This window comes from Sturnira hondurensis, unplaced genomic scaffold (assembly GCF_014824575.4).
Source record: "Sturnira hondurensis isolate 20B ecotype Veracruz unplaced genomic scaffold, ASM1482457v3 Scaffold0019006, whole genome shotgun sequence".
Classification (NCBI taxonomy): Eukaryota; Metazoa; Chordata; class Mammalia; order Chiroptera; family Phyllostomidae; genus Sturnira; species Sturnira hondurensis.
In genome coordinates this window covers 13364649-13383478 of record NW_028091637.1, presented here as the reverse complement: position 1 = coordinate 13383478, position 18830 = coordinate 13364649, and the positions used below count along the sequence as shown (strand labels likewise).

The following is an 18830-nucleotide window of genomic DNA, read 5'->3' as shown; positions in this document are numbered from 1 at the left end:
CGGTAATAGTAATAATAATAATCATGGTGATGATGTTCTTACATTTGAGGGAACTCCTGAGATGCCAGCCCCACGAGCTCACGGTCAAATCTGAGACTCTCCAAGGAGAGAACATTCCACATACAGGGATGAAGGATGCAATGACTCCTGCAGGGACCGCCACCAACCCAGCAGGACGGGGCCTAACACCTGCAAGGAGAAAAGCTGCAAACAGGGCCCCACAGGTCAGACAGCCACCAGGGAGCACGAGTGGGGTGGGTGGGAGGCATCTTTGGTAACGGATTTTTTATCCATCGACCTCCTTTCTGAATTGGGGCTATTTACACAGAGGAGGACTTTCCCCTCCAAGGCCCCCAGCCTTGGTCTAGCTGATATCACGCCCGAACAGCAGCTGGGGCCCACGTACATGCAGAGAGCAGGATGCAAAGTCAGACATTTCCAGCTTTAATTCCCCACCACTAAATCCGGCATGCCTGAGCCTCCGTACCCTCCCTACTAAAACCCGTGTAATAACATTTACTCCTCAGTGTTGCTGAGCTGGTTCAATGAAACGACGTTACCTCTCATCTCCTGAGGGCTTATTATATGCCAGGCACTTTGGGGAGCACTTCCATGTATTTTAATTCATTAAACACTCCAGATGATTGTATAAGGGGTTGCTCTTATGTCTCCCCCTTTACAGATGAGAAAACAGAGGCCCAGAGACGTTAAGGAGCTTGCCCAAGGTTGCCCAGCTAGTCAGGCACTACAGTGTGGTTATGTACACTGAGGATTCTGTCGGGTACCTAGTGCATGCGGGTGCTGGATAACCCCGGCTCTCTTCCCCTTCACAAAGCAAGATGTTACTTCTACCCTACACTGTGGAGTCAATGATTCTGGCCAGTCTGCCACTTTTGAGAAGGGGAACAATTTGTTTCACACTCTAAATAGCTCTCGGGGTGCAGTGAGCCTCCTCCTGAAGCCTGATCCTTCGTGGATAAAGACACCCATCTCCCAGCCAAGCATTTTGGGAAATTCACTGGGCTCCCCACCCCGACTGCGATAACAGCATTAGTAAGGCTACAACCATAGAACCCTTATGTGCGGTCACTAGATGGTTCTTCTAACTTCATAAATATTCTACCGTGCTTTCCACCTCCCTGAAGAGCTCTTTCATTATTGCAGTTGGCTGGCCAGGAGGCACCGAAATGTTCCACTGGGCTCCTATGGGATACATCAAAAAATATTTTTTTTAGCTCAACTGCCACAGTCTATATTTCTCTTGCTTTATCCTAATAACCTGTGATGCATTTTTAGGTACGGTGAGTATTCCGACAGACAAAACAAAATGTAGCTGCATCATTTTACAAACAGAATTTTCAGTCCTGTTTAACAGAAACTATCTGTACAGCTTCATCCCCACTCCTGGACATTTTTGGAAATGGCATGTTTTGGAACTAGCCTCAAGACCATTAACGACTGTGGACTTTTCATTGACGACTTGACTGTTTCAGGAGACAACAGGCCTGCCAGGATTCGTGCTCTCTGGAGAAAATAAAAACATGCAAGAGTCCCAGTCATAGAGAGCATTTCCTGGCTCAGCCCCTGGTCACTCTGGGTGACCCAAGCACTCCCGGGTGTCTTTCCCACTTGTATTCTCAAGACAAAGGCTCCTCAGACTGGTGGGAACTTAGCTGCTTCTAGCCACAGTACCTTGTATGGCATCGTCTACCAGTCATTGACGGGATCTTTCTCTGCTACCCCTTTGCTTCAACTTTTCAGTACAGCGAGTCTCAGCCAACATGAGAGCTAGGCTCCAAGGACAGCACAAAAGGCAAACATTGTGTCCAAATGGCCCTTGAGAAGCCCTTGGGGAGGCACCATGGTGGAGATCCACACAACATCTCTCGTAAGTCCAGCCTTGCCAAGGGTGCTCCTGCACCAAGACCAAGGCCACAGCATTGACCCAAGGCAGGGCTGTGGGAACTAAGGTGGATAGAGAGAGTAGCTGATGGAATAGCTCCAGTGGGAACACATTGTCACTGAGTGGAGGACCACATGACCCACACCATTCTCTCATTCTCTCCACCCTCCCCCTCACTCCCGTGCTCCATTTCCCTCATCTCTCACTATGTTCTCCTGACCATCTCCATCACCACAGACCCTGCAGATCTTCATGGGAATCCAGCTCTCCATAACTCCATTGCTCTGCTCCCATTTTCTCTCTGCCCAGATGCCTGGACCCTCCTTATTCTCCTTAATTCCTCTGCTGAGAAGCTGCTCCATGGCCCTGTAATGACCCACCCACCTCTCTTAAGCACTGAGATGGGGGGTGCCACCTTCCACCCACGCCGTACACATTGGGAGAGGGGCCTGGTGCCCAGAACTCCCCTGGCTTGAACAATGAAGGAATGTGCATCCCACCCCAGGCAGGAATGAACCAAGGGAACTAAATAATAACCAAAGCAGCTTACTTCCAGTTCCAGCCACTGAGCCTTGGCCAATCAAATCCAGATCCTGGCTCCCACTACCAGTTTTTTACTGACCACATGTACCTTCCTCCACTTTGTGCCTGGTGCTATGTGAAGGTCTGGGAAATCCAACGTGATGGAAACCACAGGTTTGGTTTTGTATCTCTATCAATCTAATTACCAAGTAATATTTCTCTGGTAGTTCCTCTGAGGACAGCTATGGGCCCAACGGTATAAGGAAGGTTTAATGGGGGGATGCAGCCAAGAGGCTATTTTGAGAGACCAAGGGGCCCCCTTAGAAATAACTTATCCTAAGGAGAGACCCGGAGTGTTGCTCCAAGGACACTGCTTCCTGAGATTCAGAAAGTCTCCGCCGTCTGTCTCTAGGTCTCCTGTCTGAGTTCTAGAAAGACGGAATTGCAAGAAAGACTAAAATAGGCCCGAAAATGAAAGGGCATCAGAAAAGAGACAGAGCGACCCCGTTCCTTATACAGGGGGGGTAGACAACATTGTTGTCCCAATTTGCCAGCCTCTCTATACTTGTGCCAGGGCTGTGTGCCTTTTCAGTTCCTCCTGCTTAAGGGCCAGAGCATGTTTTCCTGTCCCTTGACTTTGGGTTTGCCCATGGACTTGCTGTGACCAATAGAAGAAGGCTGAGGTAAGAATGCATAGTTCTGAGCCTAGGCCCTCAGAGATGTTGCATGTCTCTCCCTTCCCTCTTGCACCATTGCCATGCCAGGAGGAGAGCATGCCCAGGCCAGCCTATTGGTTCCAGCAGGACAATGAAAGACACAAGAAGCAGAGATGAACTGGGTCACCCACACTTGAGATCAACCCACCACCTGCTGAACCCCAGATGCATGAGTGACTCAACCAAGATCCAGTTGAACCCAGCCTGGACTGGCCAACATGCAGCTGACATGCAGACCCTTAAGGATAAGTGATTGCTGTTTTTAACTACGGAGTTTTGAAGTGGTTTGTTATGCAGCATATTTGGTGGCTACCACTAGCTGATACATAGGAGGGTCTGGGCCCTGACCACCCCACAAGTTCTCATGTTGCTGATTACTGGGCCCACAGAGCAGAACTGTTTCTCAACAATACTCTTAAGGAGCAAAGTTGTGGAAATGGAGTCAGCTATAGGCATAAGGTACCTCACTGATCATGAGCCATGGGTTTCGCATCTTAATATATGAAAAGCTCAATTCAACAGAGTTAGATTTGACCATCCATTACAGGGCAGCAAAAACATCGGGACTTTCCTAACCTAATATTTAACCTTGGAACAAGTGGGCATTTTCCCACCCCACGAACTTATCTATAATCCAAAATAAACGGCCAACATTTACAGCCTGCCTCAAGACAAAACAAATCCATATATTTTCTTTCAAGTTACTTTTTCCATAAAACACCTTTTTTGGAAGACCTATTTAAAACTAAAAGTAATGACCTGGTCATGTATAAACCTCCTTCAGATTTGGTGTCTTCAAAAGCTCCAGGAGGTCCTTCTGACCAATGTTAAAAGTTCCCCACATCCACTTCATCAGTCTGAAGTGATTTTCTAAGCTTGGCAAAACATCTGGTACTTCAATCTACCACTCTTGCTTTAGGTAGAAGTAATGCTAATTAATATTTAAGTGGTTTGGAGGAATATTTGTGTGTGGGTGTTGGGGGATGACATCAATTTTCACCCAATAAATGCAAACAAAAGAAAAAGAATCTTAGTATTACTTCCCTTTGATGAATAATACATTTATCATCATAAGTGTTTTAGGGTAGTCACTCATTCATGAGGGGTATTTCTTTCATTCCACACAAACTTAACTTTCACAAGTACAAATAAAAGACAGAATATGGCACTTTAGAGAATAACTACCAAAAGGGATGACTATTTTTGAGAAATGGTAATAAATCATATGGACAGGCTTCCTGGCCCCGAGGCCCCAACGATCTTTCAGAAGGAATCGTCTGGAAAGGAAACCGCTCTCCAAGGTGTGGCTAAGTGATCCAGGGCCAGCGCCTGCATCCTGAAACAGGCCTGAAATACAAGGCTGACAAAGGGGAAACGGGAGGCCTCCATGTGCGTGGGGTTCACCGTTAGCCTGGGGGATTCTCGTACCGAGGGTGGGAACCCCGAAACAATAGAGCTTGTCTGCTCACTTGGATCAGGGCAGCCTGCCCCCTGCCTCGCCCCCTCCTGCCACAGGACAATTACTTGTTGTTAAAGCAGATACACTGCTAGGTGTGGGGACAAAATAAAAAGAACCTTTATATAATGATCAGTCTGATCATGCGAATTGTCCCAAACAGTTAAATATTGGCAATTTCATATGGTTCAACTTAATACAGTGAGGAAAGATAAAATACACCCCCACGACATATACAAATATTCACAGAAATTAGAAACAGACTAAATTGCGAGGTGTGTGGAACTGCAAACAAAAAACAAATTATCCCCCCCCAATAATAGCTGCTGTTAAAATATTGTATAATACACATTTTTTAAAACCACAAAATATCATCGTAACCAACCTTACCCGCTCCGTTGGAGAAATCTGCACATTCAGACTTTGAGCTTGGAGCCAAGACAAAGGAACTTTCCAGAACAATGTTGAGGAAGGATCGCTGACTCACCTGGACAGCAACAGTTGACCCTGAAGCTGCAGGTCTGCGGCACAGTCCTCGGAATGGCAATTCCTCTCAAAAACAGTCTGTGAGAGACACAACAGGAGGGTTGGCACCGGATTTAATGACAAATGAGTGAATAGCAGTCGAATATTTTCTTCCAAATTAGCAGGAACCCTTCCATGAGCCTGTCAAGCCCTCGACTGCCCAGAAGCCCACCCCCTGGCTTGGCTGGGGGCCCTTCGCAGGCTCCGAGGAAACCCAAATCCATGCTGGTCCCACCTGCAGGGCGTACTCCTCACTTGGGTCATTTTTCAGCCTGTTCAAGTGCTTCTTCGAGTAGATTTTTCAAGAAGGGCACAGGGTAGGTGTCCTTTCCATCTTTGAGAATATCTGGCAATGCCCTCACATGTGAGTGAATAAGAATCAGGGCAGTAAAGAATTTCTAAGATTATTGCCTGGTCATTTCCCTCTGCTTGCTGCCTTGGGGAGGCAGACAATCTATATCTGAGATAGAGTCTGCCTGAGCCATGGGGTTGTATTCTAGTTTTTAGCTCCAAAGGAAAAAGTCAGTGGCAATTAGACTATCACACTGAGGGCACCAGAGAGGACCAAAGGGACCCTTTCCCTTCAGTGCCCTTTTTCTAACCAACACTGGGCCTCGAGGCCCTGGCAGGGCAGCTCAGTCGATCAGAGCGTCATCTGATACACTGAGGTTCTGGGTTCGATCCCTACTCAGAGCACATACAAGAATCAACCAGTGGACTCATAAATAAGTGGAAAAACAAATTGATGTCCCTCTCTCCCTCTCTCTCTCTCCTTCCCTCCCTCTCTTCCTCCCTTTCTCTATCTAAAGTCAATCAATCGATCAATCGATCAATCAAAAGACCGGGCTTAGCTGGCCAAAGCCCCGCCCAGTGGTGGAGCCTATGACTCTTTGTGCAGAACCACTGTCCTTCCAGAGGGTTCGTGGAGGGGCCTGAGCTGCGCCTATCCGTGGGGGTCGGCTGGGAGAAGCGGCCTTTTGGGAGGAGTTGCAGCTGTCTCCCCTCTACGGCACACGGTGGGCTTGTCTCTCCCTCGCTCAGTCTGGTGTCCGCCTCTGTGGCATCTGTGATCTAGGGCCGTCGGGCTCCCTGTGTTTCCAACTGATAGAGACACTTCACTACCAACAGTCGGCTCAGGGTTTCAGTGGGATTTTGAAGAGGAGAGCCTGTTGCCATGTTTTAGTTGTAATTTATTCACTATTAAACTTCTTCATCGTCACTCCCTCTGCCCCCAAACACCATTCCAGGGGATCGATGCCATCCCACAGGGTAAGTCCAGGCGGCATCTCGGAGCGCCAATGTGGACTCGGGCAAACCTGCTGGCCAACGGGCGGTCTAGACCTGGCCAGATGGAGCGATGCTACCTATGGAAATTTGTATTCCTATGTCGTATTTCCAAAAGAATAAAGTGTCCCAGCCAACATTCCTGCTTTGATTGCGGGGGAGGACTCACAGAAAGAAGTCTTGGGCAAACAGAGAAAATTCCCGTGTTCTTTTGGACACTGCCGGGGGCAAGGAGAACGCCAACTTTCCAGGAGATTTCAATTTAAGACGTTGGTGCTTTCTCTGCCCTCCTCGACCAAGGAGAAAACAGGAGGAAGTGGGTGTGAAGATGCCACAAATATCTCAGGCAAGCGAAGGCGGCTTTTTGAGGTTAGGTAAAAGTAGCTTTCCCACCACACTACTCAAATGGGAGTCCGAAGGCCCCTCACAGACATGCCTTCTTGACCCTACATTGGTATTCACAACTTTACTTTTTTTTCTTCAAGAGCATCTCTCCACCCAGACGGTGAAGCCTCAGGCCCCACAAAACCCCGCTCTGCCCCTGGTGACAGGCTCCTCCTTGCACCTGTCTTTTCCGCTTCACAGGTGAGAGAGACAGTCTGCCTTCCTCACCAGGTGCGCAGGCCTCAGAGCAGCCATTTCTCCGACCCAAACCTGCACTGGAAAAAATCTTCCCTTCTGATGTGATAGGAAGTGGGATTCTTCACCTATTCCAGCTGGCAGGTCCAGAGGAGGATCAGTTTCTCGGACTTGGTGATAGTAGCTTTATTTCTTAAAAATTGCTACTCATCAGTCACGAGAGGTAGAAAACAGATCCAGCGAGTTCAAATGAAGGGGCTGGTGCTGCCAGAGGAAAGGGAAACCGTGCCAGTGGCCGGGTGAACAGCTGTTGAGCCAGAGAGAGTCCAGTAACGGAGAGAAAGATGGCCCCCCAAATAAAGAGCGGGCCAGCAAGACTTCTCCCCACCACCTGCAGGAACACCGCCTCCGTGGGGCTGCAGGTATAGCTTAGGTATCCGTGTCTTGTGTGTGATTTCCAAAAAAACGTCCCAGAAGAAAACAAGGGAGGGGCTCATGTTTCTTCCCCAGCCAGAGACTGTCCACTGGGTGTGAGCCCTCGTTCACACACACACACACACACACACACATTTGTTTGTAGATCAGGTTTTCAATAATACAGGGCAATGAAGAAGGAAACCCAATGGGCTTGAAGATTTGGGAGGAAAACAAATTCTTCTTCTAAAAAAAGTTTGGGGGTGGGCAGAACACACCTTTTCCATAAAATTGCAAAGATAAAGCCTAATACTGAGGAAGAAGTTTTGCAAATTGAACAGGTCAGTGTAGGGTACAGCCTGACCTTTGAGAGGCAGGAGTCCTCTCTCCTTTGCTCGTAGGGTTACCCTTGGAGGGGACGCCTCAGGCACACAGACGAGACTCCTCCAGTCAGGGAGGAGGCTGAGTTCCTTGTTTCCCTCGGGAGCACTTGAGAGGAGATGCTTTCAGGGCGTGTTCCACCAAGGTGCCCTTTCTGAAAAGATTACCCAGACGCTGATGCCAGTAGAAGGAGGGTTGATCTGGCTGAAACTGAGATGGGAGGGGGCGGAAACTTCTTCCTCGAACACCCCTTCTCCTCCTGCACTGGGCCAGACTGCTCCCCCGAACCCGGATACACAGGCTGGTACGCAGTCTGGATCCCCCAGGCTGGATGAGCTCTGACACCTGCCCGGCTCTGGCGTCTGCGTTACTCTGCTCTCTTCTCTTCTGCCCCTCCCAGCAGCCCAGCTCTTCCGTCCTGGGGCAGAGACCTCATATGTGATCATGAAAATAAACCTCAGAGTTGTAACAGCATCTGAAGCTAGCTGGACACTCCAGCCCGAAAAGTGCTATCTCCCATCCAGGCTGAACTACCAGCGGTTTTCACAGGCAACGGGCCATATGCCCACATTCTGGGCATTAAGGGGTTTGGAGTGGGAGTGACAGACGGCAGTGACTTCTGGCACGATGGAGGTCCAAAGGTTATACATAGTTCAAAATTAATACTAGAGCCAAACAGCTCACTTTTCACTTCAAAGATGGTAAAGGGGGCATTCTCTACCGAGCCAATGGCTTTCCTTTCACCGGCCGTATTTCCTCCACCTGGTTTTTTGAAAAGGAGATTCATACATGCACATGTGTCCTGTCACGTAGGTAAGTCCCCCACACCACACGCTGCACTCTCCCAGCTGGGAGGAATTCCTGGCAAGCTCATGGAACACATGTCTGTGAATTAAAGAGCTTGCTGAATCTGCTAGTGAAGAAACTCAGCTATGACGCCCAACCTTTGCAGGATGACCTAGACAACGTGCGCTTTCAGAAGGGCTCTTTCCACTGAGACTGACTGAGCATCTGTCAGGCACTGTGCTGGGCTCTCGGGATGAACAGCAAACGAGACAAAATAGATCCCTCGTGGGGCTCCCTTAGTAAGGGAAGCAGAAAAGCAATTAGACAAAACTATGACAAACTGTGATAGACGACATAAAGAAATCAAAAGGCCAGGTAGTACAGGGTAGTTGGGGAATGGTTCTCTCGGCAGGTAATACTGAGGCTGAGACTTGAAGAACTGACTGTGAGGAAAGCATGGCCAGCACTTTATGGAAGCAGCACCAGCCTGTGCAAAGGGCCTGAGGCAAGAAAGAACTTGGTAAGTTGGCAGGTGATTGGAGCATAGTACGTGGTTAACACTGAATGACACTGGAGAGACCAAAGCCTCCATGTGCAGGGTTTTATGGGCCTTAGCAAGAGTCTAGATTTTCTTCTAAGGGCAGAAGGAAGCCAGTGGGAGTGGGGGAGCTTGTGAGGAGATGTGACCTAATCCAAGTGAGAAATGATGGTGGCTTAAACTAAAGTGACAGCAGTAGAGATGAAGGGGAGGAATTCATGCATCATTTGAGTTTACAGTAGAACAGCTGGCTCTCAAGAAAATGTGGTGGTTCTCTACAGGGTCAAGTCCAATGCCTCAGCCAGTGAACAGGTGGCCTTAGACTATATGACTGTAGCTCCAGTCCCGGTGGCCCCTCCCCTTCCCTTCACTAGATATTCAGTCACATGGGAGACCGTTAGCGTCCATCAGTCCCTCCTGCCCTGTTAGTCCGTCAAACCCCTTCAGCCCTGAGCATCCAAATCCTTGTTCTTCCTTTAAGCTCTGGCCAATTCTTCCTTTCTCCACAGAGCATCTTCTCCTCAGCCAGAAGTGGTCTCTGGAGGGAAACACACACACGCTAATCTGAGTCTTGCCTTCCGCTCTGTATACCTTATTCCTCTGTTGTCTGTACGTCCACTAAAGCAGCAATATTTTATTTATTTTTTTTTATTAACGTCTCAGGTGTACTGAACACTCAAATGATTGAGTTGCTCTTAGATTTATAGTCCTTTTAAATATTATTCTGGTTAATGGATAACATAAATTTTGCTTTGTTTTGGTTTTTTTTTCTATCAAATATCCCCCAAGGAGAGAGAGACGGGTCTCTGCTTTTCTTAAAACTTTTGGGCGAAAGATGCTCATCAGGCGGCTGGAGTGCTGGTGTTCCATTATCCCCACAACACCCAGGATCCTACTCTATTCTTGGCGACGGTGGCAACCCCGGCATCCACTCACACAGCTGGGTACCTACCCCAGAATCCACTCTCCCAAGACCACTTCTTCACCCAGCAGAGGGAAGGCTTGGCCTCCTGCCTGTCTCACTCACTTCCGCTCACTGCAAAAAAGCCTGGGGCCCATCAGTCAGGCTGTACTTAACTTGCTCTCGTCACCATCTCCATGCTATACACACTGTTTGTGTAGCTACTCCACCTGGACAAGACCACCAGTGGGGGCGGACCCTGACTCTACAGGACCACCATGACTTAATCCACTCCATGGTACAATGCTATGCACCAACAGGGGTTCAGTGTCTTTCAGCTGAAGACATGAAGGCATTTAAGTCCCAGTGCTATCTGGCTACATGACTTAAAGAGCACCAATGAAAGAGGCGAGATGTGTTTTGTGGAGTTATCACATATGCACACAGAGGATGGACATTAGCTCTGCTTCCCCGGGTGGGCCTCACCCTCACTCTCAGAATCTTTCTTCCCCTGAAACTGAGCCAACATCTGGAAAACATATGGACGAAGGTAATTAAATTATCTTTTTTAAAAAAAAATTGTTAATTAGGAAAAGGAGAATAAGCAAGGATCACTTTCCCAGATTTCTTTTCTCGGGCTCCTGGACAATATTCCCAATCTAAGGACAGTATTTGTCTTGCATTTTAATTTCAACTGAAGAATCACATGGTTAGAGTGAAAATAACGATACCCTCACCCCTGCCCCCACTGCACACTTCCTTACTGTGTCCTGGTCTCCAGAGGCAACCACTATTACCCATGTCCACTGTTTCTTTTGATGATTATTTCCATATCTGTAAAAATATGCTGATACTACTATGCCTTGGTTCAGCAGATTTGGACAGTATCTTACAGAATTCCTGCCACGACAGACAGGAATGAATGCTGCTTACATACTGGCCCCTCCCATCCACCTTCCTAACTTTATAGGCGAATCACTACCCTGAGCTCCTTGACTGCAGCGATTCTCAAATATTAGCTGCACCAGATTGCCCGGCCAGCTTGTTAACACCGACTGCTGAGACAACCCCCTGAACATCTAGTTCAAAGGGTCTGGGGCGGTCCCGAGAACTTTCATTTCTCCTCAGATCCCAGGAGAGGCTGATCCTGCTGACTCGGCGACCACACTTCACGCTGCTCTACGGGCGACCTCTGTGAGTTTATGCAACAAACAGCTATTTCTTATGCCATCGAATTTTATCATATCTCTTGGCTCACTGACTTCAAAGAGTAAGATACTGAGAGAACCTCTTTGATTCTATTTTTACCTCTATACAATCACAGTTCATGGCATTTACAGTGTATATTGTAACCACAGTATGTGGGATTGATTGTAAACACTGAAAGCCAACACACAGTGCCATTGTTATTGTGGCTACACGATTACTGCTCACGGCAGAGCCAGTAAGAGCGTCATGATTACAAATCCCCCTCCACGGGTTCAAAGCTAAACTCCTAGAATGCCCAACGCCTACTTAAGGGAGAATACTTCTAGTATTGAGGTCCTTCTCCTCCTTGTACTCCTCTTCTTGCTTAAAATTCCACTTTAAGGCCCTGGCTGGTGTAGCTCAGTGAATTGAGTGCAGGCCTGCAAAACAGAAGATCTCAGTTCGATTCCCAGTCAGGGCACATGCCGGGTTGCAGGCCAGTTCCCTGCAGGCCAACTCCCAGCAGGGGACACACGAAAGGCAACCATACATTGATGTTTCTCTCCCTCCCTCCTTCCCATCTAAAGATAAATAAATAAGTAAAATATTTAAAAAAATAAACAGTGTTTAAAAAAAATTCCACGCTATTTTAATTTGTTTTATATTTGGACTATGACACATTGATCATGTTTCTATTTTTTTCTGGGAGTTCTTGATTGCCTTTGTTTTTTATCCATAAAAAATATATTTAATCAATGCTGTGCCTGAATATTTTCTGTCTATTGCTGGCTTTGTTCTTCTTGAAGTCCATTGACCCTCCCTGTTCTAAACGGATCAGTTGTTCTTTAGACTTCTTGCACAGTTGTAACACTGATTCGTTTCTTGTCAGTAGACTCCTGAGGGTTAATCCCACTGTTTCTTGTACCCTGCATCTGGCTGCCTGTACTTGTCCGCCTTGTTCTGTTAGAGCCCATTCCGGGGGATTCCCTTGGAAGGGTTGCTGGGGAGGTAAACTTGCTGGGTCCTTGCTTGTCTGAAAAGTTATTTTGACCTCATACTCGACTGTTAGGCTGTGTATAAAATTCTAGCTGCAAAACCACTTTCAGAAAACTTTGAAGCCCTTGCTGAACCATATACCAGCTTCCAATCTTGCTAATGAGGAGTCTAATGGACATACAGTGTGACTCTAACTCTGTTGTAAGCTGACGTACGTCCCCAATGTCATCATCCTGGAAGCATTTAGAATTCTCCTTATGTTCAAGGAGCAGTGATATTTCAAAATGATGTATTTAAGATATTTTTGATTTATCTTGCTTGTAAGTCAGTGGGTCTTTAAATCTAAAAAAATCTCTTTAACACTATAAAATTTTTAATTCCATTATCTGTCTTACAATTTTTTCATCATTTTCTCTGTTTACTTTTCCTGATATTCCAATTACTTGGATATAGGTCCTTGTCAATTAATCCTTTACTGTCTTTTCTATTTTTTATTTGTCTCTGCTTTCTTACCATTATCTTCTAATCTTTCTACTACATTTTTGGCTCTGCAACCACATTATTAATTTTCAAGAATGCTTTCTTTCTTCTCTGATTCTTCTCTTTAAAAAGAAACAGAATTTCAATCATTTTATAATGGAATATATTCTTAAATCGACTTTTGTTTATTACATAGAGCTTGTTGGTTTTACATTTTTATAATCACTCTATTCCCTGAACAGTTTATTTCCTTCTAATCAGTTCTTCTGTAGGTTTATATATTATTTTTATCAGGAACCACATTTCCCTCCAGTCTCAGGTTTCCTTGGTTGTTCATTCATATTTAAGAGGAGGTAAAAGAGCTGATTGGAAAATCTGTGGGAGTGTCTGGGTGGGTGGTGGGAGTGGAAGCTAGCTCTTGCGACCTGGAGAAATGCCAGAAGGCAGGCTTTCCTCTGGGGAACCATCCTACCCCACACTATCGCTCCAGCACTTTATTCGGTTCTTTAGAGAAGAAAATGGCTGGTTGCTTGCTATTCTGCACGCCTGCAGCATGTACGGATAGGGTAAGGGGAGGAAGGTCAACTCTTCCACACACCAACCTTCACGTAAACCCCCAGCCCCATTTCACCCTCTGTAACTAAGTGCTGGGCAGGCTGGGACTGCAGCCTCTCTGGGGCCGTGAGCAGACACGCACCCAGACTGAGTAAGGGCAAGGTTCGCCCGCCAACACTCTTCCACCTTCTTTACTCACTGCAGAAAACTACCAGGACTTCTCACTGACGGATGCTCCTTCCCCCATGGTATGCGCCTTCCTGTTCAGGTTTACTCATTCCTGCTCATTCTAATGGGGCCTCAGAAAGCACAAACATAAATATGCATGCTTGCTCAACCATCTTGAACTAGAAGTAACTAAGAATAATGTTTTCATATTGATTTCTCAGTAAAGGCTGCGAGATGCTCTTCACTAAAGAAGGCCTACTCTGGGCCTCTGATGGATCTGGAGAAGGGAGCGTCGGGTTCACTGTGGAAGGTGTGCCCAGGGAAGCAAGATGCTTAACAGCACAGGTGGCTACCTCCCTAGGGTCACTTCAGAGACACAAGTACCCAGCACCCTGAAATGCCTCCCCTGAATTTGGACTGCTACCATAACCCAAGTTGATTAGGCCAGCAAGAGTCTACCTTAGAGAGCAGAATAATACTAAGACTAAAGGACTAGTTACCTGGAAATTTTCTGAGTCCATAGCCTGATCTCTTTACCCCACTTCACTGTTGGTAGATGACACCCATCTCTATTTCTCAGTCAAGAAAGAAGTCATCTGCTTCCTGCCCTGCCTCTTCATTTTATCTTCCTTCCTCTCCCTTTCACGCCAACTCCTCCACTCCCGCCCCTACCCACACTTATTCCCTAGTGTCCTTCTGGTCGCTCTCCTCACTCCCCCAGAGCCTGCTCCAAGTATCAATGACTAGCAAGACACACCAGCCACTCTAGGGCACTTGCGTTTTGAAAGAGGTTTCTTTAAAAAGTCAGCGTCACCAGTAGACTGTGTCTATATGGGTAGCGGGCACTGTTAGCCCTGCCCAGGTCCCTTCATAGCGGCTGCCCCACCCCCACAGCTGATGGGCGTGTAGGCAGCGAACAGCTCACATCTGCATCTTTCGGTCAAAGAGGGTCTCCTTCAAGAAGGTTACACTCCACTGCCACACCCTGCAGCCAGCCAATGGCTGGCTAACACAGGGTACCAAAGGCCAGCCCCATACTTCAAGCAGAAGACAACTCTAGTGTAATTTATGCTCCAGAGTTTCCCACCTCAGGCCAAGGCTAGACCTGCGCTGACACCACATCCTGGCTCAGCCCCGTCCGCTTCCCTCACTCCCTCACAGGTTTCTCCCAAGACCACGGCCTCATGAGACCAGGTGCTGCCAAACTCCTGTCTCAGGCTCTGTTTCCGGGGAACCGGACCCAAGACCACATGGGAGAGGCTTTGGGAGAAAACAGATATGCCTTTGTTAAAAAAAAGAAAAAGAAATCACCACTTACTTGAACATCTGGCTGGACATCTTGAACCCTAAACACCTCTTAGTGGTTCTGTTTACAACCCTAATAGGCAAGTGGGGCCCAATGACCTGCTTGTTTTCCCTTAAGCTCAGAAGAGTGGGAGGAACCATGGAGAGTGGGGCCGGCAGGCAGTTCTGCACTTTGCCCCCGCCCTGCACAGGGGTCTGGTTTAGCCAAAGGACAGTTTTGAGTGACCTTGCCCAGGGTCCTGGACCTGTGGCGATCTTAGGTTGTTAAGGAAAGATTTAAAACCGGTCTGGGAGCAGAGATGACTTGCGTATTTCCTGATTAGTAGTCAGCGCCGCACATGTCCAAATGGTCCAGGGCAGACAGGCCAGCGCTGCTGCCCAGAATCAGCTCACAGGCTCGCTCCGGCCTCATGTGGCTTGTACCTACACCCAACCTCACTCTGAAGCTCTTCACACGATAGCACATCGACGAGTGTTCCGTGGGGTGGGTGGCCTGCTGTACTCACAGTGCTCTCTGCCTGCCAGAGACATTTAAACTGGGCATCTTTAATTCACCAATTCTAGCAAGATGAAGCTCTTGGTTCACCCCACTCACCCCCCACCAATAAAAAATGACTGAGCACCTACAGTGCGCTGATCTAAGCTCTGGAAACAGTCTAGGAACAGGGCGCAAGTTCAGGAGCCAGGTGGTCGGTTCATGACCTCCAAGGGATTATAATTTCCTAACTGCATAGAAGAGCCTCAGTGTATTTAAGTCATGCAGTTGTTAGACGCAACACCCAAAGGCATCAAATCCATCATTTTGCGGATTGGGAAAGGGAGGGTTCCACAGAGGGTGTGCCTTGGCCTCTGTCCCCCAGCAGCTAGGGCTGTGACTTCTGCCATATATATATACCTGCCCCCCTTGGGTCCTGATTGGGGGCTTTAAGGTTCTGACCTGATTCTTCTGAGCAATCTTCTGTCCCTTCTTCCAGCGGAGCACTGGCGTCAGGGCCGGCAGTTCCCTCTCCTCCTCTCCAGTCACATGCTCGGCCAGGCTGTAGGCGGCCTCGAACACGATGGGACTGATGACGTCCTGCACCCTCCGCTGCAACAATAAACAAACACGCGCGTGAACTGCTGATGCTGGCTGACGTTTGCAGAGCGCTTCCCCATTTACAAGGCCCTTCCATGTGAGCTGCCTCACATGACCCTCGTGGCCGCCCCTAGGAGGTGGGAGTTTATTATTTTCGATGAGGTCACGGAGGCCAAGGACAATTAGGACCTTGTCCAGGGTCACTCTGCTAATGACTGGGGGCTCCTCTAGTCCACCTTGCATGGTGCTAAATCATCTTCTCTTTAGCATATGGAAGACATTACCTGACTCATCTTCTAAATATGCTTATGAGCTCGCTGGCAGGCAGGAGAGCATCTGCATGCACCCCGCAGTGCTAGCCCTTCGCGTTCGTGCTGTTGGGATGATCAAAGCGCTTCTGCGTGGAGATAAATATGGATTTCGTGTTGGGAAAGGGCACCGAGGGGCTCGGCGTCCTCCCGGAGCTAGTCAGCAGAGGGGCTGGAATAAAAGGCTGACTTCTGGCCTTGTGTTCTTTCCTTTGGAACCCAAGCACTTGCAGACCCAAGGGGACGATATAGGTTGATAGTCACGTCAGGAAAGCAGAAGAAGGGAAGGGAAGAAAGCAAACCTACGAAGAACACCTTTGAGAAGCCAAGTACTGTGCTAGGTGCTCTAGAGAGATGAGCAACATGCCCAGACCTCGTGAGCTGGGGCTTGTTATCCTCCATTATACAGTCAAAAGAGGAAAGAAAAGAGTACAGCTCAGTGCCCCAGGGCACAAGGCTAACGGGGAGTTGGAGTCACATCTGTTCAGTCCTGGAGTTCTTGGCCTTTCTGTACAAGGGGTCACAGTCTCCCAGGGACTGTGGGTCCCCCAGGCTCACAAGTTAGAGTCAGAGGAGAAGTGAAGGAGAGGTAGCCCTACATTCCAGGCCAGGATGCTCTGTGGGAGTCAGGCTTCCAGGTGGAGCAGAGCAAGTCTGAGAAGTGGCACCAGTGAGCCAGGTCTGCATTGCTTCTGTCACAGGAGAGATGGGGGTGGGGGAGGGAGCCAGCAGGAAAGCAGGACTGGCCTGGTCAGGGCAAGAGGGAAGCTGGGTGGGCAGGCAGAGGCCAAGCCCAGGGCCAAGGACGTTGTGCTGCTCTGTGGGAGACATTTGGAGTGGATTGGCTCTGTGTTCAAAACAACAGAAACAATGTTCTAAAGTTCCAGAAAGCGCACAGTGATGCGTGTGCTCCCATGCCTCCCTCCCCAACACCCAGTGCCCCTCTCCTGGGCAGACCAGCCTGCCAGGTTCTGGGTGTTCGGCCTGACAGAGCACACACGGGCAATCGGTAGCTCATCACACCCTCTGCTTTCTTAGTGCGGCACGAGTCCTGCAGATGGCTCCAGGACGGGCCCCAGCGCTGTGCCAGCTCCTGTTGAACAGCACACAGCGCGTTACTATGGATGTCCTTACCCACCAAGATGTGGACTCAAAGCTGCTCTAACAAGCAGAGGGGTGGCAGCCCATCCACATCTTCTGAGATGGGTACTAGGTCCCTCAGTTCCCTAAAAGGGAGGTAAATAAAAGGCCCTGTTATCAACTAAGTTGGGGTGGGGACAACACAGGGTTAAACAAAGTTAAATGGGGGGGGTAGCCTGTTTTGTTTGTTGTTTCTGTTTTGACTGCCATTGCTTTTGAGAAAGAGTAGGGCGGGCCTGAGTTTATCGGGTCTGGCACCCTGTATTTGCTCAGAGTTCCTGGGGCACAGGCGCGGAGTAGCACACACTCGGGGACACTGAGGGCAGAGCAAGAACCTCCAGCAGCAGCTCAGGAGAGGAGAGGGGTGAGAGCCAGGAGGTGGGGGTGGGAGACATAGGTGGCTGCGCCTGTGGCTGCCGAGCTTTGGAGCGTAAGGGACAGAGCGAAGGGGCACCAATGACTTCAGGGTGACCAGCAGATGATGTACATTTGTGTCCAGAAAAGCAATTATTCAACAAAATATAATACAAGACTTTCTCGAGAAAGTGAGCAGGGAGCCTCCGGATAAACTGCTTCCAGAAAATTCTCTTGAACCTCAGATTTTCGGAACAGATCTTTACTACCCACGCCCTGTCCAGGAGCAAAAAATGTACCTGGGATCCACCTCCCCTCCGTCTGCTGACCCCACTCAGCAGGATCTGAAGACTGTCAGGGGCGTGGAGAAGAACGACTGAGTTCAGTCTTCATGTTTTTACAAATAAATGCTTTAGTGTTTCTTTACGGTGGGTTATTTAAAGTGTTTGCATTTAAATCCTTCATGCTGAGTGCTGGCCGGGTGGCTCAGCTAGTTGGAGTGTTCTCCATGCACCAAAAGGTTGCAGATTCAATCTCCGGTCAGGGCACTTAGCTAGGGTTCAGTCCCTGGTCAGGGTGCATATGGGAGGCAACTAAGAGATGTTTCTCTCCCTCTTTCTCTCTCTCTCCTCCTCTCTCTAAAATCAATAAACATATCCTTGGTCAAAGATTAAATCCTTCATGTTGAAGTCAGTCAGTTGTGATGTTGTTATTCCTTTTAATTTTTTTAAAAGTGTTTATTGATTTTAGAGAGAGAGGAAGAAAGATAATGAGAGACACTTCATGTGATAGAGAAACATCAACTGGTTGCCTCCCATTCGTGCCCGACCGGGAACTGAACCTGCCACCTAGGTATGCTCCGCGATGGGGCATCAAACCCCCAACCTTTTGGTGTATGAGACATCGTTCCAACCAACTAACCACACACACAGGCCAAGGTGCGTTGTTGTTATTCTTGGGGGAAAGGTCAATTATGGGGGTGGGGGAGACAGAAGTAACTTAATATTTTCTGGCTACCAAATGTATGCCAGAGATGTTTATCCACTTAATCCACCTAAGCTGGTGGATTACTGCTCCTATTTTATGGCTGACGTAACAAAGACCCGGGCGCTCAAACAAAGTGCACTCACTCCACCCTGAAGCGGGTATGTGGTGGAACCAGACTTATTCTTAGAACCTGAAGCACAACAGCTTTCCTTGAAGTCCACAGAACACTACTTACTCACAAGGGGTTGGCACGGGGAATGTGTCTCCCA

General features: G+C 48.3%; 1 protein-coding gene across 2 annotated transcripts in view; it reads right to left on the bottom strand.

Annotated features, from left to right (window-relative positions):
* Positions 1-18830, bottom strand: part of ITGA9 (integrin subunit alpha 9) — a 309655-nt gene that overhangs the window by 124842 nt on the left and 165983 nt on the right. For both annotated transcript variants that reach the window (XM_037070767.1, XM_037070768.1), the window contains exons 16-17: positions 15635-15784; positions 5085-5161 (exon numbers count right to left, since the gene is read on the bottom strand). In XM_037070767.1, coding sequence (XP_036926662.1) covers positions 5085-5161; positions 15635-15784 — 227 coding nt within the window. The remainder of the gene's footprint in view (positions 1-5084; positions 5162-15634; positions 15785-18830) is intronic.